We start from the raw sequence: 24,645 nt of genomic DNA, 5'->3' as shown, positions 1-24,645 counted from the left end.
TGATATTCTGACTAATGAGATGAATTAGGGTACGTCTACCCTACGAAAAGCATCACTGCCGTTCTACGCCCAATTGTCCCATGTTACAAAACTGGCAACTGAGAAAAACGCGATTGAAGATGAAAATTGTATTAGCAATCTGGAGAGAAACGGTGCAACAAATAAAGCTTTATTGTCTAAAATTACGTTCATGGCAATCGTTTTCAATATAATCAGTCCAGTTTTTTATTATAGAGATTCAATTAACGTTAGTTTTTAAGAAAAAATGTTAAGTGGGACTGTTATGCCGAGAAATCGAGCGGAAACCGGAAAGTTCTGCGCATATCAGTCCCATAACGATCTATGTAAATGATGCTCATAACTCATTTTTTTACAAAAGTGTATGTCGTGAGTTTTTCTGTTACTCGGGAGATTTGTTGCTTCATCAAAATTGGAAATAGGGTAAAGTACCTATTTTTACTGTATTTAGAAGGGTACCTCACAAGATCATTAATTACTCTGCCTACACTCGATGGAGTGCATTAATTTGGCATTCACAACTTTGCTTCGTTTTTAAGAACCAATCTAATAACACAAATGGCCTGAAAACGATGAAATGCTAGTGTTTGATCGCAACTAAAGTTCCAATCGAGTGCCCCAATTGTCGCCCTACCATTGGATCCAATTTAATGAACAAAGATAGCAAACGCTGAACTAACCAACGGCTTCAAATGGGTAGCGTGATAATAAAAACATTGCGAAAATAGGCTCATTATCCTAGATGCGTTCGCCATGTTATGCAAGCGACGATAGTAATGAAGAGCTTTACAGGATTGTTCTCACTGCTGTGATTAATATTGCCACTGCCATCTCTTTTTTAATGATCCTGTATTTTTCCATCAATTTTTTCAGTGCCGGACATCTAGCGTAATGTACTTCTTAACTAAACGCTACGTAATTATTTTTTTATTGCGCACTTTTTTGGGATTTTTGTTAGTGGGACAATTATGCGTAGAATATCAACAATGGGACAAACAGACTTGGTATTTTTTCACGAAGTCTTCGAACAAACTTTATGATTTGGATGTGGTTTCTGAAAATATGCATCAAAAAGGACTGCTTGATTAAAAAAAGTGAAAATGACCAAAAAGCAACATGGGACAATGCGTAGAACGGCAGACTCTCGCCCTAGCTTCTTCCTTCTCATTCTATCGCTCTTTTTTTCTTACTCACGGTTCTTCTCTTTTGAGTGCACCCAACATCGTTGCGACCTCTTCTCCCAGTCGTGATGGGCGTTGACGCTGTACATGTTTCGGTCCTAATCCGTCCGACGAATTAGCTTAATCGTCGATCTGGGCATTAACACATCCCCGCAAACACCTGCTTGTTTATCCTCTCGCCGTCAATTTGTGCGGCTTGTGCCCCGTCCAGCTACCGACGTGCAACCGTGCGTTCTATTGACCGCGCCTTACGACCGTTGTGTTAAGGTCCGATGGTAAATGTGACCGACGATTCCTCTTGTCAGTCTGCTGCGCGGTTCACACAGTTGATGGAATTGAGCTGTGAACAAAAAAAAACCTTCCTATAGGAAGGTCATTTGTTCAGTATATCATCGCCGGATGATTAAGCTTCGATCAGTTCCGACACGAATCGATACGGACAGATGCCTCCGGATCTTGTCGTCTGGACGTTAGCTACGAATTGATATGTGATTTGTCCTATACCGCCCACAGATCTGCTTGCCGAAAGCCTTTAATTGACATCCCGGCCGCGTCCGTTCGATTACCAATCTGTCGACAATGTGGCTTGCTGATGATTCCGACACGTGGACAAATCGAATCTGCCGGTCGGTGCAATGTCGTCACCGTTTGATACTATACGTCCGGTCAATCTTCCGTTCTTTACACCCGGGGCGCTTCCTTTTGGGTGATCCTTAGGCACGTTTTGCCGCTTCGACCAGTCTTGTCGACGGCTAGCAGTTATTTGCCAGTTTGATGCTGACTGCTTGTGTGTGTTATGTGCGGTTTTCCGGAAAAGGAAACACCGAGTTTCGCTGACTTTTGGATGACAGTTGCCGTTTTGCTGAGTATGACGTTCGAACGACCCTTGCAACGTATTTCTATTTTCATACCCGTCTAATTTTTATAGTGGGTTTTAGGAATTGAGGTGCACACAAAAAATATCATGAGTAACGTAATTTAGCAAAGGACCAGTTATTTTCTAACCGCAAAACTGTGTACACCAGCAGCAGCAACAGCAAATAAACAGTATTACTAGCGTAACACTATTATTTCGCTGCCAGCCTGTAACCAGGTTCAAACATCGTCTAAAAAGTTTTTCCTGGACGAAAGAATTCAATTCCATTGCGAAGGCGATTGTTCTCCACCACCATCGATTTCTACTGCGGGCTCAACGTACCATTGTTCCTTATTCAGAACAGATGCTGTGTGATATTTGTGCTAACTGCTTCTTCTGGGTAGTCTCGATCATTCCCAAACGACATTGAAGGCGTTGTAAATGGCATTAAATGTGTCTACGAAGTATTCGGAAAGCTCGTTGGACTGCGGGTGGTGGGGTGACGCTTTTAGACGCAAAAGGCCGTTGTTATTGCATTAGTCTTCTAAGTTCTCACTTTTGAACTGCGTACTTCGTGATCAGTATCTCTGGCACACAGTGCATTGAAAAAATCAAGTGTTGCTGAGGTTGTGATCCGCTTGGTAGATGCTGAGGAATTGGCCAGCTCGTAAAGCTTGGTCTTGCAGTTGGTCTTTGCTATCCGAATGAACAAGCCGGGGGATTTGTTCATCGATACCGAGCCAACACACATAGTTACGTGCCACCAACCGCATTCGCCCCACAACTGGATGACTCTTGGGTAACTCACGAAGGATACGTTCCCGACACTTTAATTACCGTTCGTTATCCATACATGTGATAGTTTGAAAATACTGAAAGGCTGTCTCCGCGCTGATGAAACTACTGCAGCTGCGAGTCGATGATATCGTACATATTGGTAGGCAAACTGGATTGCATATACTGAACGAACGACCTGTTTGAGAACTCGACCTGTTTGTGTTCATCCCTAGCCATTTTAAACGCTATCGGTTACATTGTCAGGAAGTGCTTGATGAACTCAATGACGTCAAGGTCAATGCGCTCCGCTGCAACCTGCTCGTGGTGTACACCGGAATACCTTTTTCCCTCCCGAAAATTGACAACGGTTTATGATCTGGGGTGGTATGATTGCTACTACTGAAGCTTTTTCCGGATCAGGCTTGATCCCATTTCCATCAAGGGTCTGCCCGAGGTACTTGATTTGAGACATATGGTCGGTGTTAAGTCAGACCGGACCAAGTGACAAAATATTGATTTCGAGAAAAACGGGTTTAAAGTTTGAATTGCAGCATCCTTTACGTTATAATTGGAAATTATTTTTTAATTTATGGTTACATATTTCTTTATGGTTACATATTTCAAATCTGCCAAAAGTCGAATTTAGCTGAAGATATTCTTTACCCAGTGTTATCATTATCTCATTTTTTGATGTTTTGCGACTTGGTCCGGTCTGACTTAACACCGACCATAGATATAGGAACAATCAAGATAGAAGATCATTGTGTCTTCCAGCTGTTGAAATACCTCCGGCGCTGATTTGCTAACCGGAGTATGGTGAGTGCATCGAAACGCCCTTTGTGAGTGTTAATGGTGAGCGAATACTGATTCCGTAGATCAACTTCAACCTAAAGCTAACCGTCTTATCGGTCGATGTGATTGTAGTTTCTGATTCAATTACAAATTGTTATTCTGTTTAGTGGAAAAATCAGCACAAATACGTGTGGCTCCAATCCCACGTCACTTGTGAGGAACATCCTTTCGGTAATTTAACCTTCGATCTATCTAAATAGGCCACCGCATAAAGTTAACCATCTACATAATACTCATTCGACTGGTTGTCTCCTACTGCAACGAAACCTGGACTATGCTGACAGAGGGCTGGAGGCGCTCTTACTGTTTTCAAGCAGAAGATGCTATGAACGATCTTTGGTGGAGTGCAGGAGGAATATGGAGATAGTGTTTAAACCGCGAATTACATCAGTTACTTTGCACATCGAAAATTGGTTGGTTGCGGTGGGCTGGGCATGTTGCCAGAATGTCGAACGATAACCCGCTAAGAAAGGAGGAGACACTTGGGAGGGCCGGCCACATTCGGCGGCACGTCCTCAGCAGCTTTACACCGCATCAGTTCCTTGAATTAGGTAATGCGCACACCTTAGGCTACACTACATTTTTTTTAAACTTTAACTTTTCTGAGGAATGGGGTACCCTGGAGTATGACTTTCTGGGAAATGATGCATTCTGGATAATGGCATTCTAGAGAATGGTACATTATGGGCAATGTCTTTCGAGGGAACGGTACAGTCTTGAGGATGGAATTCAGGGGATTGGCTTTATGGAAAATGGTTTTCTGGGGAATGGTATACAACCAAGAACATTATGGTCTTAGACTAATTCATAAGTAAGCTATCAAGACTGCCTATAAGCCCGACTGTAAATAATTCTGTTGATGACGCGATAATGGGCGCCGGCGAGTTGCCGAATGATGAATTGTTGTCTCCAATGTGATAATCGTTTGTTATTGCAGGGACTTCATGTCCCAGGGATAGTCTAAAGGCGTTCAAGCCCGTTTTGAAGCATCTATAATTATGGATTGCGTTCTGAAGCGCGTGAGACTCATTATACCGACAACGTTACAAATTTTCATCTTAGCTCGGTCATCGAAAATGCTCTTCCGACTTTTAAGGGCTCATACAAAATGGAATTTATCTTCCGTTGAATTTCGATCTTTTTTCCGGTGGACCTCATCAAAAATCTTTATCAAAATATTTCTATTTCGACGTCAACCCATAAAAAGAATTATACAATCAATTATCTAGGTAAGAACAACCTAAATACCCAGGCAGAACAATGATTTATTCACACTAACCTGTGATCCCACGGAGGTGGGCGACAGTGGCGACGGTGTATTGCCATTGACCAAATCGGCCGATACGGTTGTGTTTGGCTTCTGGTTGTATTCAGCGATAATCCTCTGCACTTCCTTTATGTCATGACGTCGCATTTTGTAAAGCTTCAGATAGATTAAAGACTGACACCGTAGACTAAAAAGCATGGAAATAGTTATCTTTCTTGCACTGTTTCAGGTGGCTTAATGTGTACCTCAATATCGCCACTTTACTGTGGATGCTACCCTGCACCGTAAGATGCTGCTGTTGACTACGAAACTTTGATGAGATGTACCTGCAAATAAACATCAGTATGTGACTTTCACAGTACCAGCCATAGACGGCAAACCACTTACTTAATTAAACTGAGCGTATCTTTGTACATGGTGAAGGCGGCCTTCTCGGTGATCGGGTCCCTCTCCATGGTATCACCAGTAAGCAAAAAGAACAGCACCGCCTCCAGGTAGAGCATGGCTTGCGCCAGATGATCACCCTCCCGGTCGGCTGCGTGCTTCAGTCGTTTTGCCTCCGATAGGTATCGGTTTTGGTCCCGAACTTCCAGCTCGTCATCATTGGAACGCTCAAAATACGATACGTAAATCATTTTGACGGCGGTAGTACCACTTTCAGCCCCAACTGTACTGACCAACGGTGGTTCCACGATAGTTGCAGCCGGAGCAGTTTGCTGTTTTATGTTAGAGGTTACAGCGGTTGGAGTAGCGGTGGTGACAGGAGCAGGTGGTACAGGAAGCTGTTGCTGATCCGCTTCTAACCGGTCGTGATTGGTCGGAGGCATTTGGTCGAGGGTTTCAGTCTGAAATGATTTACATGATGAGCTACGGTTTAGACCAAGATGAGAAATAACACATTCGTAAGTGGCTATCGCTAACTCGCACCATGTTTGAGAATGATTGATAAAATGGTAAAGCTTGCAGCTCAGATGAATGATCGTATCGCCGGTTCCGATCGACTGTGGTAGAATAGGCCCTCGTGAATATGGTTGTGGGATGAACATTTTGCGCAATAGTGTATCAAATTAGAAATACCTAGATCTGAGCAGCATGTTTGCGGACAGCGATAACAAGTATCAAAACAAAACTTCATCATTTGACTAACTAGTTGAGATCATCGGTTTCAATAATAGCGTTGTACATTTGGCATTCAGTAACGCCGGTCATGGGAAGCGTGCCCGTTCCAGGAACTAGATTCCCGCTTATCAAGCAAATTCTTGAAATATTCTGATTTCTGCTTGTAAACGCGCAGAAGTTCTCTTGCCTGCTGGAGCTCTCTCCGAAGCTGTCGGACTTCGTCCCAATTTTCCGTTTGAACTGATGCATCAACCGTCGTGGCAACGGGTAGCACTGAATGACGCCTAGGACGGTGGTGATGATGATGATGGGCCATGGCAACCGTGGTTGCTAACTGCGGCTCGTACCGAGAGGGAGGATCGATCTAGAATATAGAAATAAATGCGAGTGCAATTCCGATGTGCTGGATAAAACAATACCGATACCCGCTCGTAGTTTTCGAATGCTTATGTGATGCGATGTTTGGTTAGTTACGATGCTACCTGAGCTGCTGCGAAAGCAGCACATTAGTTGCATATGAGAAAGATTCACTTGAGACTGATTTTGCAAACAAGCACATTTTATTCCGCTTGGCAGACCCTTATGTTTTGTTAGCGGATGAAAAGTTCTTAAAACAATGTTAGTTTAACAATATTTTTATGAAAGGTGTTACTATGTACAATCGAGTGAGACGAATATTTCGTAATTGAACAAAAATGTTATCTTATCTTTTAGTCAGTATCAAATATAATCGAATGAACATTTATATTTTAAATCTGTAGAAGTAACGAGTTTGGCGGTTTTTTAGTTCTCTTGTAAACCTATATTATTTATTGTTTTGATTGCTTGCACAAGGAATCCATCTTGGCCATTCAATCTTCTTGTTGTACTTCAACGATGTCGTTTCCATGCTTTGCCAGTGACATTCAAATTTGGCACCGAAACAAAATTTCAACTGTGGTTTGTTATTTTTTCGAGACAACTGAACGAATCTTCCGCACGAGATGCGACACATATATAAAATGACTCAACAATCATCGCGGTAGGATTTAACAAATTCATGCAATAAACGTTTTTCAACCGTCCACAATCTCTCCTTAAGCTTTATCTGTATCATTGCTAGCATGCAATAAATCCAGCCTCCTTTATATAAATACCATTTTATATCGCTCTTAAACGCCAGTCTTGAACTGCAACGTGTCAAATTTATTAGTTAGAATACTGGCCTGCAAGCCAATTTAGATTTTCTTTATTTGTTAGCAGTTTCCCACCAGACTTATATTATCGTTTATCCCGGAACGCAATTTGGACCCCTAGTTCCTAACTTGGAATATTTCAAACAACCAAACAAAATGAAGCAATTTTTGTGCTGAACCCGTATGAAAATGTGTATAACATTTCAATGCACCCAAGCGAAAGCCACCCACAATAAAAAAAAACGAAAGCGTTGCCCAAACATACCTGTGCGTTGGCGGTGGATTTGTCCCTTTTCCGTCGTTTTTCCTTGTAAGAGTTACTGCTAGAACTGGATGTGCGTTTTCTCCGACCCTCTGACGGAGGCTGCGAGTGCTGTTGCTGCTGCTGTGGAGGAGGAGGAAGCGGTTGCACCACTTGTTGTCCAGCAGCAGCACTCAACTTTGTTAGACTAATGGCGGACATTTTGCTGTCCTCGCCGTCCGGATATTCCTGCTTGATGATATTTTCGTGCTTAATGTTGAACGGTTTGGTGTTTGCTCCACCACTGCCACTGAAGAGTATTGCTGATTTGTCTTCCTTGATCGGATAGTTGGTGCTAGTGGCACCGCTGCTGTTTCCGTACAGCAGTTTTTCGCTTTTAGCGGGTAACTTTTCGTCGTAGGTCAGCTGCTGCTTGGCGGCAGACGCTGATTTTTGTACCGAACCGGATCCAGACGAAAGTGATGATGCTGAGGTATTGTGATTGTTGTGATGGTGATGAGGTGGGGGTGGTGGTAACGACGGGGACGCATTGTCCTCGCGGTAGACTCTCGAGCGTTCTCGTGATTGGTGTTCGCTAGCATTGCTGTTGCTTCTGTGGCGTCCATTTTCCATGAGAACGGGATCGTTTGCAGCCAGCTTAGGATCAATCCCCTCGGTCAGTCTGTAATTGGTGGATGAGGATTTATAGTCGTTCATCCGTCGCTGGGCATTCGTTTCGGAATAATTGCCGGCGATCGAATTTCGTCGTTTTTTCATTTCGTATGGGCTTTTGCTCTTTTGTCGAGCGGAGGCACTACGCTGGGCGCTGGCCAACTCTTGCTTGGCTGGCGGTGGTGGTGGTATCTTGAGCAGACGACTCAAATCGATACGGCAGATAAGGGAGTTAAGTAAGGCAGTTCTGGCGGGTGATATAAGCACTTTTTCTACGATCGACGACGCTGACGAAGGTGTGCTACGGCTTTCCGCACCGGTGGCACCGACCGGCACTGAAGGTGACGTAGTATTACGTGACAGGTCCGTTTGAGGCACACTTAGAAGATGCGATTTAGGGTTGGGGGTTGTGTTTATGGTGGTCTGGATGGAAGAAGCCTTCGTGTGGTGCACCTCTTCTATCACCACTTGACCCTTGCCTTTGCCTCCTTTACCCCCTTTTGCTCCACCTTCCTTGCTCAGGGAGAATAGTTTCCGCAGAGTGTCCTTCTTGTTTTTGTCGCTCTTAATTTTGTTGATTTTCTAACGAACGTAAAAAAAATCTTGGGAATGATTGTCAAATAAAGAAGGGTACATTTGCTTACCTTCTTCCGCTTTACTCCACCATCGCTGGCACTTCCTGAATCACTGAGTGACCTGTCCAAATTGTCCTCATCGTCATCTTCATCATCATCATCGTCATCGTCATCAATCGAAGCTGATGTGGAAGTCGATGTTTTCCTTGGCACCACTTTCGAAACCGACGATGGTTGACTGTTGGTTGTAATCGGTGGAAAAGGAGGTGACATAAGCGGAGTTCTTCGGGGTGATGAAATGCTGCACGAAAAAGAAGAGTTACTATTTACCAAACAACTAAAAACAAACAATACACATACTCATCATTACTATCCGAGGTTAACTGATCGGTTCCCAGGGGCTTCGGAGGTAATAGCATATTGACAACACCCTTGACAGGACTCGATTTGCTGCCCTTGGATTTCTCAGGGCTTCTCTTTTTATCGTCCACTTCACTGTTACCGACGTGACTGTCCCTTGCTGGTTCCGAATCCGAATCGTCCGTCGTGGTTAGAACTTCTCGACTGGTAATTTTTTGATTCGCCCTAGAAGATCGCCTTCGGGCTGCAGTCTTTTTGGCCGGTGTGCTTGCATTATCCTTTTTAGTGGGCGTTGAAGGTACCGTTTTGTTGGAGGAAATCGATAGTCGCCGTTTGCTGTTACTGCTGGCTACCGAGTCCGCATCCGATTGCCTGGTACTGGAGGAACCTACAATCGACGATGCTCCCGTTGTAGGTGGATTCTTCTTTGGTCGACCCCGAGCCTTTTTCTCCTTCTCGAAAGATTGAGATCGACTCCGTCGAGAGCTGGAGAATCCATCGTCATCACTACTACTAGACCCATCACGTTCCCGCTCTTGAAACGTTTTGGTTGCCTTCCGCTTTCGTTTTACCTTCTGTCCTACTCTTGGAACAACGCTACTCACCACCGTATTTACGAGCGCACTCGTCATTGGTACCATATTATTGTCTTCTATATCGGAGATCCCCGATAGTGGTTGTATATTTTGAAGTTCTTTGACCTTCCGTAAAGCACTACTTACTTCGTCCGATTCTATACTATCTACCTGATCGTTTGAATCTTTCTCGGGACTTTTTTCCGGGCTTTTGGCAGGACTGGACAGGTCCATGTCGTCTTTAATCTCACCTAACTTATTGAAATCTTGCAAACCAGCACCCCCTGAACCACCATTCAGACCGGGTAGCGCTGAGCTAGGAGTTGCGGCAGGAATGCCACCTGCACTCGGCGATGACGTACTATTTTCACTTGGATATGGTTCTTGTTTCACAAAAACTCCCTCGTGATTGCTGCTACCATTCGATAGATGGTCATCCTCTATCGGCGGTGGTTCATTTTTGATAGTTGTAGGAGGTGATCCTGGCATCAGTGGCGAACTGGAATTTTCATTCATATTTAAATTCTGATTGGATACCACCGAGCTCGGGTCATTTGACTCAACCAGCTGTGAATTACTGTTGGCGTCATTTGGCACCTGCGCCGGAAAAAAGTTTTGCAGCGACCAGTATCGAGTTGATCGTTGAGGACTACTAGCACTGCCTCCGTTGGCGTTGTTGTTCCCGCTGGACGCGTTTCCCGGTAAACCAACGGGACCGATAGTGCTAGGTAGACCACCGGTACTACCACCAGCACCACCACCACCACTACCAGCAGCATTGTTAGCTTTGTTGCCAACGTTGGAATCCTCGCTGGATGACTCGTCTCCGCTTTCGTTCGATGACGTATCACTGGAGTTGCGCTTTTTCTTGTAGGCACCATCGTCACTGTCTGATCCGTTCACGTCGTCCTCACGAGCACTGTAAGCAGAAGAACGATTAGATCAAGACAAGTAACACGTTTTTGAAGGTGGTAATTCTTACCCTATTGGTTTCAGCATTGCTGGTAGTGCGTCAACTGTGGAAAAGAAAGGTAGATATATGAAAAAAGTGAATCGAATAGAAATGGATAATCAATGATTTATTCACTAGTTAGCAGTTCGTTAAGACAAACAACATGTTGGCTAATGACTAATTTAACGAGTTTTTCTCGTGCAATGTTGCAATGTTGAAACTTACTCGGCTAAATAGCAATGGCAGTCGCCTTGTTCGAGCTGGATATTTTCAGTTTTTCTTACGCAATCCAGTTTAACAATTAAATATTAAGCTTCATCTCAGAGTTCGCTGACAGAAGCGTTATTTTCATGTAGGTAATACTAAACAATAATAAGAGCAGCATAATCTTTTTTATCAAAATATTGCGAAATTAAGTCTGAATAAAGAAAATCCCAAATTTTTTTTTGCAATTTTATAAACTATTATAGTGTAATGACTGTAAGGGAAATAATCTATCCAGATAGAATTGCGTAACGTGGCGTACGTCTCTCACAGGACGCTGCGCGTTTAACTGTCATATTTTCGTTTGTTTACTTTTATGAACAGTTTGAATTCTTTGTTTTGAAAATGCTGTGCATTGAAAATGAAGTGAAAATTGAGGTTTTGTTCGTCACATTGCCATGCAATTCGCCACACGAGTGTAAAATCCCTCAACGACAGGTTTGGAGAACACTATTCTTTGGATAAACAGAAGGCAAAAAACCCGGCTCTTTCAGCCAGAAATTGGACCAGAATGAAAAATCTCTAATCAGAAAAATAAACCAAAGTCGATGCCTGCTTCTGCGAATAAAGCGACAATCATCGCCGGAACGAATCAAAGTATCAAGAAACGGAAAAACTTGAAGAAACAGAAAATCGTGAAAGAATGTGCAGAAAAAAATCAACGTGCTGAAACAAGAATCCGGAAACTGTATTCGTTAGTTTTGCAGCGACCGAATGCATGTATTTCGCTGGACAACGAGACCTGTGTGAAAGAGGCCTTAAAACCCCTCAAGGTCCACAATATTATGCAGCCGCTGGGAAGGAGGCAAAAGGCAAACGATATTGCTTGCTGTGAGCATTTTACGCGAGATTATAATGTATATATTCCAGCGGTGATGGTAGAGATGGAAGGTGTCGTCAACGGTGCGAATTTGACTGTTTTACTGCTAAAGAGCCTTTCAACGATTGTATCCTACGATGGCTAACTCATCGAACAAGGTCACGGATATGATCACTGTTCTACAGTGGAACTGCAGATGCAGCACCCCAAAAATCAATCAATCCCTTATAATATTAATGAATAGTTTGAGTTGCGATGCATTTGCATTATGTGAAACTTAGTTTACTTCCGGTCTAGATCTCAGCTTCCCCGACTTTAATATTATTCGCCCGGCTCAAGATACCCCCTATGGAGCAGGATTCACAAGTGCTATTTTTTCTACAGAATTAACCTTCCCTCGATATTAAAGTTGTCGCTTGTCAAGCAAAAACCAAAGGCAGCTTCTATATATATATATATATATATATATATATATATATATATATATATATATATATATATATATATATATATATATATATATATATATATATATATATATATATATATATATATATATATATATATATATATATATATATATATATATATATATATATATATATATATATATATATATATATATATATATATATATATATATATATATATATATATATATATATATATATATATATATATATATATATATATATATATATATATATATATATATATATATATATATATATATATATATATATATATATATATATATATATATATATATATATATATATATATATATATATATATATATATATATATATATATATATATATATATATATATATATATATATATATATATATATATATATATATATATATATATATATATATATATATATATATATATATATATATATATATATATATATATATATATATATATATATATATATATATATATATATATATATATATATATATATATATATATATATATATATATATATATATATATATTCCACCCAACACCGCGTTTGGGCACGTGTCGCGTAGTCGTCGCGACATCGTAGAATCCCTACATGCACCGCGACTAGTTTTAGGAGACTTAAACTCTTACGGTACAGCATGGGTTTGCCTCTATGATGATAACCGGTCTTCCTTAATTCACGATCTTTGCGATAAATTTATAATTTGACCATTTTAAACACGGATTCCGGCGCCTTAGACTTGTCCCTCTGCTCAATATCGCTGCGATTAAATTGCACGTGGAAGATAATCCCTGATCCCTACGATCATCTGCCGATCGCAGTCTCAACCAACAACGACTCAGGGCCATTGGAATCAATCAATATTTCGTATGACTTCACACGAAATGTCGATTGGAAGAGCTAAGATGCTACGATATCCGACAACATTGAATCTACTCAATAGCTTCCTCAGGAAGAAGAGTACAGGTTTTTCGTTGGCTCGATTCTTGACAGTGACTCAAGCTCAGATTACACCAACACTCGGTGCGAACATATAAAAACTTCCTCCCAATGAAGAAGAGTTTGATGAAAGCAAATAAACGTAGTTACTGGCGCCGGTTCGTTCAAGGACAACCGAGAGAAACATCAATAAGCTGCCTTTGGGGCACGACCCGACCTATGCGAAACCGAAACAGTACTAATGAGAGCGTGGAATATTCAAACCTTTGGATATTTGATTTCCCCAAGAAGATTTGTCCACATCCCGCCCCGGCGCAGAAAACCTATCGCGTCGCATCTCTCTGCGATACCGCGAACGAAACACCTTTTTCGGTGGTAGAGTGCTTACTTGCACTCTTATCATGTAACAATAAAGCCCCAGGGCCAGAAAGAATCAAATTCAACTTGTAGAAGATTCTGGCAGACTCTGTCAAGAGACGCTAGTTAAATTTATTTATTAGGTTTCTTGAGTGTAACATTGTCCCTTATGACTGGAGGCAAGTAAAGGTCATCGCCATCCAAAAACTAGGAAAACCAGCCTCTGACCACAGCTCGTATCGACCGATTGCACTGCTGTCCTGCATCCGGAAGTTGTTCGAGAAAATGATCCTATTTCGACAACTGGGTCGAAGCAATGACTTACTGTCAGATACACAATTTGGCTTCCACAAAGGCAATGGGACGAACGACTGCTATGCGTTGTTGACAACAGAAATTCAAATGGCTTATGCTCGTAAACAGCAAATGGCCTCAGTTTTCACGGATATTAAGGGGTTTTTTTTATTCAATTTCTACTAACACTCTTTCCGAGAAGTGGTACCAGCATGGTCTTTCAACAAATTTGAACAATTTTCTGCTGAATTTGTTGTCGGAAAAACACATGTACCCCTTACATTACGATTCGTTAACGTTGAGATTCAGCTACATGGGTCTACCCCAGGGCTCGTGCCTAAGCCCTCTCCTATACAATTTTTACGTTAATGAAATCGATGAATGTCTTGATAATTCCTGCACGTTAAGGCAACTTGCAAACGACGGTGTGGCTTCTGTTACGATACCCAAAGCTGTAGACCTACAAAGACTATTGCAGAATACCTTAAACAATTTGTCTACTTAGGATAATACCGTTGTTTGCATATCGCCTTAGGGTTCATGTAGACAACCCATACGATGAGTCTCGAAGTCTTGTCGGACGTCCTCCCACTGGAAAATTGATTTTGGGAAATCATCAAACCCGTTTCATGTCCCTGTACTTTGACTATGGCGCATAACATGAACCCTTTTCATTATCCCAACGGTGCTGATTTCTTAGATACTTCAATTTCTGGGTTTTTTTTGGGAAAATACGGGAACTACTGCGTGCTTTAACTGACAAATCTTTACGGATAACCTTGGTTTGGGACCCTTCTCATCGCTCCATTTCAGGCAATGAGAAGGCGAACTCCTTAGCTAAGGTGGGCGCTCTAGAAAGTGACATTTATGAAAGATTAATTTGCTTCAACGAATTTTTCATAATTACTCATCAAAGTTGATAAACTTCGTGGAAAAGTGGTGAACACGGAAGGCATGCTACCTTCGATAGTCCCGAAGATATGGACGATACCTCGGTTCAAGGGAGTGGATGTAGGTCGTAACTTCATTCGTGTGATGTTCTGACTCATGGCAAACCATTACACGCCGGGTGCAGATCTTCGGCGTATTGGGCTCTTGGATAGTGGTGTCTGCGCTTGTGGCGACGGCTATCACGACATCGAACACATTATCTGGGCGTGCACCGAGTCTAGTACCACTAGGTCGCATCTAATGGATGCCCTTCGGGCCCGAGGATTAATTACTTATTCGATTTGTATATTTCGCCTGAGAGAGAGAGAGAAATCACCCTGGGTCGTTGCGGACTAGGGCATCGCAATTTTTTTTTTTTTAATTCTCAAAGGCCCCCAAAACAAATGTCAAAGTAAGCTCAGATGCCAAATTTGGACATTCTAGACTCCCGCCCACTTCGCTTGAATTTTTTGAAATTGGTATTATAGGAAAATATGGAGGAAAAATATATTAAATGCTATAACTTATGAAGTAGCAATCAGAAAATTACAAATTATACCTCTTTTTAAAGGAAATAACCTTAGTATTTGAATTGACACAGTTCCGTCTGCAGAAAAAATGGGATAGTGGGGTACTGAGTAATTTTGGCCCCAAAAACCCAATTTTAACAAATTTTTCTGCTCCGTGATGCAAATCATACATATTTTGCAGTTTTTCTAATGTGAAAAAATCTCAGAAATCGAACGGAACCTTTTTGATCTTTGTCCGAATACGAGAAGTTGGGGCTATAGAGCCTTTCGTCATTCATATTAAATTTTATCATTTTCTAGTGGGTATATCTCTATTATTCTTCACCCAATTTTAATAAATTGTACCTTGTCGAACGTAGAAAATAAAAATACATTCGTTACCAGTAAAATTTAGAAACATCGAATTATCTGACATGTAGTCTCGATTTCACATTTTTATCATAAAATCGAACATATTAACTCCATTTAACAACAACATTCTTATTTACTTTACTACTTTAAGTGTAAATCACATGAGAAAAGTTTTCATCCTGGAAAAATAGGGGAGGTGGGGGTATTAGAGCATCTAATGAAAAAAATGTGATTTGCATAGTTAATATAAAAAAAGATGTTTCTGAATTTTACCGCTAACGAATCTATTTTTGTTGTATTCTTAAGAACTTTCACCGTTCTACAAAGTACATTTTATGAAAATTTATTTAAAAATAATGGAGATATGTGCACGAGAAAATGATAAAGTTTAATATGAATGACAAAAGGCCCTATAACCCCTACTTCTGGTATTCGGACAAAGGTAAAAAAATTCCGTTCGATTTCTGAGACTTTTTCACATTAGAAAAACTGCAAAATATGTATGATTTGCATCACGGAGCAGAAATTTTTTTAAAAATGGGGGATTTTGGGGCCAAAATGACCCAGTACCCAACTTTCCCGTATTTTTCTAGAAACAAAAAAAAATTCCTTCAAATACTAAGGTTATTTCATTTAAAAAGAGGTATAAATCCATATCAACATTTGAATAGGGCTAATAAGATTTGTAAACAAACTTTTGTTTTGCTGATTTCTCTTAATTTGTTATCATTTCAACACAGAAAACATTTGAAATTGATTCTACCAAGGGCAAAGATGTTGATTCATGTGTATTTTTCATAAAACTCAACTCTGTAGCGGAAAAATGAGCGAAATAAGTTTGTTTACAAAAGTCTCATTAGCCCTTTTGAAGAATTACTATTGAAATTGTAATTTTCTGATTGCTACTTCAAAAGTTATAGGGTTTAATATATTTTGCCTCAATATTTTCCCATATTACCGTAAACCGGGGTGATATTGATCACTTTTTGAAGTAAGCATTACATATTTTTCGACGCAACACATTTTTTTCAAGTTTAACATTTTTAAACCATGTACTGATGTGTGGTTAAGAAGATTGGATGGTTTTACCTGAATTTGTTCGCTTATAACTATTTGTCCAAAAATGATTTCAATTTCAAGTCCACTTTCGTATTCCGGGGTGACTTTGATAACTTGCAAGGTAACCCACATTAATTCTTGATGTCAATATTTCTCATTCAAATGTTTGTTTAGACTAATTCTGAAAAGATATTCAATTATTAAATATTAAAGATAGATGGTAATTGGTATTGTATAAAGTATTTCAATCTACTGTAAAATTCGAGTGACCAAAATTAGTATAATTCGAGCCTAACTAGAACAAATGAAGCTGAAAACATTTTTAACTGCTACACTAGCTTTATTTCAGTAGTTGATCGATATTCAAAGAGTTTCATCCATTTTAATGCTATGGAGTATTAAATATAAAAAAATATTGCGAATTTTAGCTGAAAATAATCTGAAATTATTACCACACAAATCGTTTTTGAAATAAGCGAACTAATAAAAATAAATTTTGCGCACCCCACTCTAAAGAAAAATTAAAACTCACTTAGAATTTATTACTCTGGTTAAAATCTAAGATTTATTTGTTTTATAAAAAATAGACACTATACGAAGCTTCGTAAAATAAGGTAAAGTAAAATTTCGGTTTTTTGTGGTTTTTGTAGCCAAAAACCGGTCAATATACTCAAAAAATATAAAAAATTAGTATTTTATAAGTTTTAGAGCAAAACTCATTTCAAATTTTAAAGATTCGGTAGACTATTCTGGCCAAATATGCAATCTACGAAAAAAGTTTCGAGTGATCAAAGTCACTCCGATGGTCAAAGTCACCCCGGTTTACGGTACCAATTTCAAAAATTTCAAGCGAAGTGGGCGGGAGACTAGAATTGTCCAAATGATGTAAAATTTGGCATCTGAGCTAACTTTGACATTTGTCATTTGCCTTTGAGAATTAAAAAAAAAAATTGCTATGCCCTATTGCGGACCTCCACGGTTAAGCATCGATTTTGTATACCCTTATTATATTATTTCCCGTCTGTTAGAAAACAAGACTTGAAATCTCAATATCCACTTTGAAAATATATTTTTCTTCGCGGACCCCTAGCAAGGACTTCACGACACCTCTGGGGTCCGCGGACCCCAGGTTCAGAATCACTGCTCTAGTATTTTATATTCTCGGGAAAAGAGTGACCAGGACACAGCTTCATATATACCGAATATCACTATTTCATCAGGAACACAGCATAGTTAAATAAACAGAAACCTTGGATATCAAGAACCAACCACTTTAGTATCCCAATAGTAAATGGTATTATGCAATATAAGGAATTCTGGTATCCATATATTTGTCAAATATATCGAGGAATCCTGAAATCCAGAATCAAGAAATTCAGGAATTTCAAAAATCAAAGTACTTCCGTAATGCTGGATCTAGAAATTTTTAAATCTTCAATTGTAGGTTTTTCTGGAATAAAAAAGTTGAGATTCATTGGGAATATATTGTCTGAGTATGCGCCGAGTATCGTCTAATGAATTCCCTTCGGGCTGAGAAAGCCCACCTAACGTGCCGGGACGGGATGTTCTGGAATGTCGAGGTATTCCCTATATGTCTATATCTTACTGTTTTCTCTTCTCCTTTTCAGAAGTTCTCTCTCCCTTTGTTGTAGTGTAATATCGACGTATTACCGATTTGTACCAGAGCCGTACAACGATCTGGGCTTAAGGTGAATATATGTGGAAGCCACGTTGCTAGGCACCGACTCGCTTGTTTACATTGAGAAAAACTGAAATCTGAAGTGAAAATTCAAACGCACAAATGAGAGTATCCGAACATTTTTCTTTGGTCATCTGCACATTGGCAGAAAATTTGAAATTTTGTTAGTGAACGGGTGTTTTTGCAGTGGTATGTGAATAAAGTGCATCTGAAAAAGTGCAATGAAAACGAGAAGAAGAAAAATAAGAGTGTTTCGAAAAGAAACACCAAGTGAAGAGAGGTGATATTTTCGCACAAAATAGGAGCTACAGATGGCATTCCGTCAAAAACTCGAATGGATTGTACAGGAAAATGTTCTAGCTTCCTTAAGTAGCAGTTTCGTGGCACACCAGCAAGGTTAGTGTGTTGAAAAACGTATTTTTATATTTGCTCATGTCAGACACATGGTTAGGCACGGGAGAGGGGTGTGTGCGGCGTAGCAGCTATGTTGTGGCTCGCATGTATAATGTCCTTAAATGAACTGGACCTAGAGATCTGAAGCCGCTTGAAAATCCTTACTCGTGATTTCTTGGCAATCTGAGGCTGTTCATTGTGTTGTTGATCTTCTACCTTCCATAGAAGCTACAAGTTCAATGTTCTCTTTCATCGCTGTTCGCTTTCTCTCTCTCTCTCTCTCTCTCTCTCTCCTGTCTCTAATCTGTGCTTCCTCTAGTGATAATTCAATTCAAAATACCTCCTCGACCATACAATTCTTCATTTTAAGTTTTGCAGATTCAACCACAGCAATTATATCAAGAATTAAAGAGTAACTGTTTATCCCTCCGATTCTCAACCCCACCTTTAGACGAGTTACGGGTGATTCGATGTTGAATAATCAAAACACGTTAAATGCTATCGTTACTACGAAAATCTCTCCTTAACATTCCCCCCAATAATACAAGTTAATTGTTTGCTTGATGAAATCAACATGCTAAATAAATTTTATGTTGATAGTTGAACATTTGAAGCAACTGAAGCAGATGCATACAAACAGAATTACAATATAATTCATTAACCCATTCATGCCCATGTTGTTTGTGGACAACAACGTTTTTACACAGCTATAACTTTTGATTGAGGCAAGATTTGCTCACAAAAACAAGTAAGTCTAATGAATGTGACTATTGCCTATCATTTGAATACTAACAGTTACAAGAAACAGCTCTAGAAGCGAAGTTATTGCAATTAGTCTGACTCGATTCCGATGGAGCAGTGCTGCCAGGGATAATTTACGTTGACAACGGAAAATGATTTTTTCATATATTCTCGCTATGGTGCAATATTATTGAAAACTGATAAAACTTATCACTTTAGATTGTTTTTGGCTACATTTTGCATGCAATTGGACTATTGTAAATATTCTTGGAGAATTGTATTGAGCATTGGAAGGTAAAAATTAAGCAGCTTCTAGCACTGCAAGGGAAGCACCTATCTTTTTAACAATAGACTTTTCACGTTTCTTGATCTCACCATTTTAAAGGAAAAACAGTTTTGAAGCCCTACTTGCGCTAGAAAAAAGTTGGGCATGAAAGGGTTAAGAGAAGTACACTCAGGTTTTTTACGCGGTTTTTTAACGGTTTTTTACGCGAATTTTCCAATTAACGCGGTTTTTTTTACGCGGATTTTCCAATTAACGCGATTTGTGAAAAAATATAAAATAAATAAAAGTCCTTTCAAATGCAAAAGACTTAGACTTTTTCTGAAATTTTTTTAAGTCCTTTTAAATACAAATAACTTAGAAGAATTTTGGCAGTTTTTATTTTGAGCGGATTTCACAATTAACACGGTTTTTGCAAAAAATTTACAAAAATATTTTGAATGCAGAAGACATAGAAGATTTTCGGAAAGATGGAAGAGACGGGTCTGGAAGACTCCTTATGGCCCGCACCCCAACAATATGGATATTTTCGGAATGGTCTTGAAGAGTAGGTGCCAGAAATTGATTTTTGACGTCATTTTGAAATCCAAGTTGGCGACTTCCGGTTTAGCGATATTCGCTAAAACTCAATCAATATGGTTATTTTTGGAATGGTCTTGAAGAGTAGCTTAGACTGAACAAGTGTCAGCCTCCTACAAACGTTGTAGGAATATGAAAGCACCAGGTTTTGATTTAATCTTTAACATTGTGTTGAAAAAATTAAGCCCAGAAGCATACGCACATATCGCAAGACTTTTCAACAGATGTCTTGATCTACTGTACTATCCGTCAAGCTGGAAATTGACAAAGGTCATCCCACCGCCGAAATCGGGTAAAGATCCTACAAGTCCTACTAGTTACCGTCCAATCAGCTTATTGTCGTCGATTAGCAAACTTTTCGAAAAAATGATACTAGACAGAATCCTTGAGCACGTGAAAAACAATAGAATAATTCCTTCTGTTCAGTTCGGCTTCCGAGTTGGTCATTCGACGATGCATCAGCTATACAGAGTCATGCAGATAGTGCGCAGGAACAAGGTCGTGGCAAAATCAACCGCAATGGCCCAGCTAGACATTGAGAAGGCCTTCGACAATATCTGGCATGATGGCCTGATCTACAAACTGTACAGATACAACTTCCGGTATATTGATTCAAAATCATTCAGAACTATCAATCAAATCGCTCATTCCGGGTTGCATTGAATGGTGCTCTCTCGGATAACTTCCAAATCCCAGCAGGTGTTCCGCAGGGCAGCTTACTTGGTCCCGTGCTTTACAGTATATATACCGCCGACATTCCTGAACTGCCTGACGGTTGCTTCCTATCACTATTTGCGGAGATACAGCCATCCTCTGTAAAGGGAGAGTAACCCGCCATGTTACCAAAAAGCTGCAAGACTGTATCAATAGCATCTGTACCTACATGACCACGTGGAAGATAAAGCTAGACTACTCCAAAACGCAAGTTCTGCTTCTCCCATATAGCTTGTCTCCAAGGCTAAAACCACCAGTCGATTGCAAAATAGTAATCAATGGCTCTACCGTGGAGTGGTTAGAAGAGGCTGTCTACTTGGGACTGACCATTGATCCAAAGCTGTTATTCAGTAAACACATTGAAAAAGTGAGAAACAAATGCAATCTCCTAATAAAAATTATACCCACTTATGAACAGACGATCCAAAATCGGAAAAACAAACTTGCTATATATAGCAAATAATTGCACCGGTCATGCACTATGGCATGCCCATCTGGGCCACTTGCGCTAAAACCCACAAGCTGAAATTACAGCTGAAATTACAGGTTGTCCAAAACAAATGCTTGAAGATGATCCTTGATTTGCCATGGGACACAAGGACAACTGAAGTGCATAGATCTGCTGATGAAAAAACCATCGAAGAAAAAATAATCGACTCTTGTGCAAAGTTCAAAAATAGCTGCATCAACTCAGATCTCCTTCTGATACAAGATCTTATAGGTTAGTTTAGGTTAAGGTTATCAGTAAACACCTACTGTTACAAAGGAACAACTTGGCTATGCGAAAAACTGAATATTATTGCTACACAAAACAAAGATGAAAAATTTTGTAAAAATTGCGTTACTTAAAATGTAAATTATAACAAAAATGTAAAATACAAAAGAAACAATAAAATATTTAATGTAAAAAAAAATGAATGTAAAAAAAAATCCAAGTCCTTTGCTGAGAATTTTTTTACGCGCATTTTCGAATTAACGCGGTTTTTTAAGCTGATTTTCCAATCAGCGCGGTTTTTACGCGGATTTTACAATTAACGCGGTTTTTTGGCAGATTTTCCAATTGACGCGACTTTTTACGCGGATTTTCCAATTAACGCATTTTTATGCGGTTTTTTGCGCGGTTTTTTACGCGGTACGTATCCCACGCGTAAAAAACCTGGGTGTACTTTGTAATCATTATTGCAATGGTTTCCATCTCATTCTTCACATAAAATATTTTATTACTTTTAGTCAGATTTTTTGACCTGAACACTACTTTGTCTATGCTCTACACCTTCAATGAAGACAACTTGTTGGTGTTCATTTCAGCATTTGAATCCTTAGTCTGGGTATCCTAACACAGGCTCGGAAGTGATGCGTACTGGCTTCGAACAATTATTTAACATGTGTTACAAAGAAGTCGCATTGGGCGTGCTGTTTTCCAGTTGCTTTCACAATTTGTCCAACATAACAAGTAAAACATCCAGCATCTTTCGTGTTCGAGTATCGAAAACTGCCCTTCAATTGGCTTTCACAGAAATGCTATTTTGTGAACAATTATTTCAAATAATACGAGCATTCTATCTCTACTCTTTCTGTGTACACTTCTAAATTGCTGCTGATCGTTAGGAACACAGCATGAGCTCCGTGTGCGGCAATATAGCTCTAACTCGAATCATTAAAATATGATTAAAATTAGAATTACCCTAACTGCTATCTAATCAAAATGAAAAATATTTCAAAGTAGATTTTTTCCAAAGCTTGTTACATATAACATTAAGTTGTTTGGACTAATCAATCAATATAAATTGCTGCTGAAATTGTATTCTCGCAAGTGTCGCAAGTGGAGAGCTCAAACCTGCACATACACAGAGCCCGAGCAAAGTCAAATATTAAAAATAGAGCGAATCCAATTCGCATTTTGAAGTTAGTATCAAATCTTATTTTGATCTAACCCTTCTTACACAAACCATCAGGCAGTGCCTTGACAAGTATTGGAAATTGCATTATTCATTTGGCTGGATCTTATTCATTGGAAGGAGATTCTCTGCCCCTTTGGGTTGCGCATAAATGACTCCGTTTATAAATCCACCCCATATTGGCCCTACATACAGCGATAATGAGAACGTCGGCTGATAACGTAATTTTAACTTTGCTGTTAAAAGCATCTGCAGCCACCGGAGTATTTCATGCACTGATGGTGGGTTTATCATCATCAGTATCACATCTTATTTTGATCTCAGCTTATTATTGTCAAAACATGTCTATACATATTTTGTGTTTCTCCGAACATTTTTTCTCTCTTGAAATTACGTCAAATTATGTTCTTGTTCTCGAAATCAAAAAAAATCCAGCATCTCAATGAATGTTCAATTGTTCTTGCTGCTAGCAGACACAGTGTTCTGGATGATTTCATGTGACAAGTTTACTACTCTCGATTTTGTATTGTCAATTGTAACTACCAAAGTGATAACAATCTTAATAAATCTTAACTTGCAACATCATAACATAAAGTTTTTCTTTTCAATTTGATATAAGATTTTTGCTAGGAAGGCATATAAGACATAAAATCAGTTTTGAGTTACTCACGTGGTGCTTTGAACGAGGGAGGCTTCATCAGCACCGGCTGCGGTGCGTACTTGTGTTTTGGCATATTAGGATTGTTAAAGCTAAACTTGCTGTCCAGTTCCTTCCGGGGTGTCGCACCGATCTCCGTCAGTGGTGTCCCGACGTTGAAAGTTTTGATCTCGCTCAGGATCTTCTCTACGTTGCCGCCGGGTGTTTTGAGTGGCGTCGACAAATCACTCGAGCTCTGCAAATTGGATGAATGAAAGAGTATGTACGTTAGAAATTCGATTTCGGATCCGAGCGTTGTGACAGAAGGACTTGGCATTCCAAAACATCAAACGCTAGACATGCTTTCCGATTGAATTCGACACAGATCACAGAAACGGGCAAACGAAATGAAAAAGAAATCAAGCATTACGTAGAGATTGTAAAAAAACAGAATTGGGATGCAAAGTTGAGATCCGTTTGTAAAAAGCAAAAAATATATAAAAAAAACGAAAACTAACTACTCTAGGAGGCATTTTTGCGTTCGAAACCTGAGGAAGCAGACGTCCGTTCGGCATTTGCGAGGGTAACTTATCACCAATGGCTCCGGGACCGGTGGTCGTGCGGCCGTTCATCAGCGACGTGGGCACCGTGGATAGTCCTTTTGAGTGCACCTGAAAAAAGGGAGATAGTAAAAATAGATGAGAATGTTGAATTGAATTGTCAGCTTTGTCTGATGGTAGTTCAGCTTTACCCGGCTATTGATGTGGGGCTATGTGCCATTTGAACTGCAATTTATGTCTAATTGCGTTGAATCGGTTATAAATTCAATGATAGCAATTCCCCAACGTATCATTCCCTTTGTGAATAATATTAGATCAAGTTATGCGTAGCAGCTCTCAATGCGCTAAAATTTTTTTTGAAGTATAATGCAGGGAAGATTGGAGTTAGTTGGCAGTGTTTTGATTGTGAAAAATAAAACCATATTGCATGAAAGTCTAGAAATTTATATACCACCAACATCAAATAGAATATTATATATTCCACCAAAAGCAAACAGAA

At 39.6% G+C, this 24,645-nt stretch overlaps 1 protein-coding gene across 1 annotated transcript in view; it reads right to left on the bottom strand.

The window, feature by feature from the left end:
- LOC131695044 (AF4/FMR2 family member lilli) overlaps positions 1-24,253 on the bottom strand; it is a 42,955-nt gene extending 18,702 nt beyond the window's left edge. The window contains exons 1-9 of the mRNA XM_058983571.1: positions 24,135-24,253; positions 23,620-23,842; positions 10,651-10,684; positions 9,094-10,587; positions 8,803-9,034; positions 7,511-8,740; positions 5,339-5,796; positions 5,197-5,277; positions 4,964-5,138 (exon numbers count right to left, since the gene is read on the bottom strand). Coding sequence (XP_058839554.1) covers positions 4,964-5,138; positions 5,197-5,277; positions 5,339-5,796; positions 7,511-8,740; positions 8,803-9,034; positions 9,094-10,587; positions 10,651-10,684; positions 23,620-23,842; positions 24,135-24,218 — 4,011 coding nt within the window. The 5' untranslated portion in view covers positions 24,219-24,253. The remainder of the gene's footprint in view (positions 1-4,963; positions 5,139-5,196; positions 5,278-5,338; positions 5,797-7,510; positions 8,741-8,802; positions 9,035-9,093; positions 10,588-10,650; positions 10,685-23,619; positions 23,843-24,134) is intronic.
- Positions 24,254-24,645: the final 392 nt, after the last annotated feature.

The sequence above is a fragment of the Topomyia yanbarensis genome, unplaced genomic scaffold, assembly GCF_030247195.1.
Source record: "Topomyia yanbarensis strain Yona2022 unplaced genomic scaffold, ASM3024719v1 HiC_scaffold_252, whole genome shotgun sequence".
NCBI lineage: Eukaryota > Metazoa > Arthropoda > Insecta > Diptera > Culicidae > Topomyia > Topomyia yanbarensis.
The sequence above is the reverse complement of the archived record's forward strand: the minus strand, read 5'-3'. Positions and strand labels throughout refer to the sequence as shown.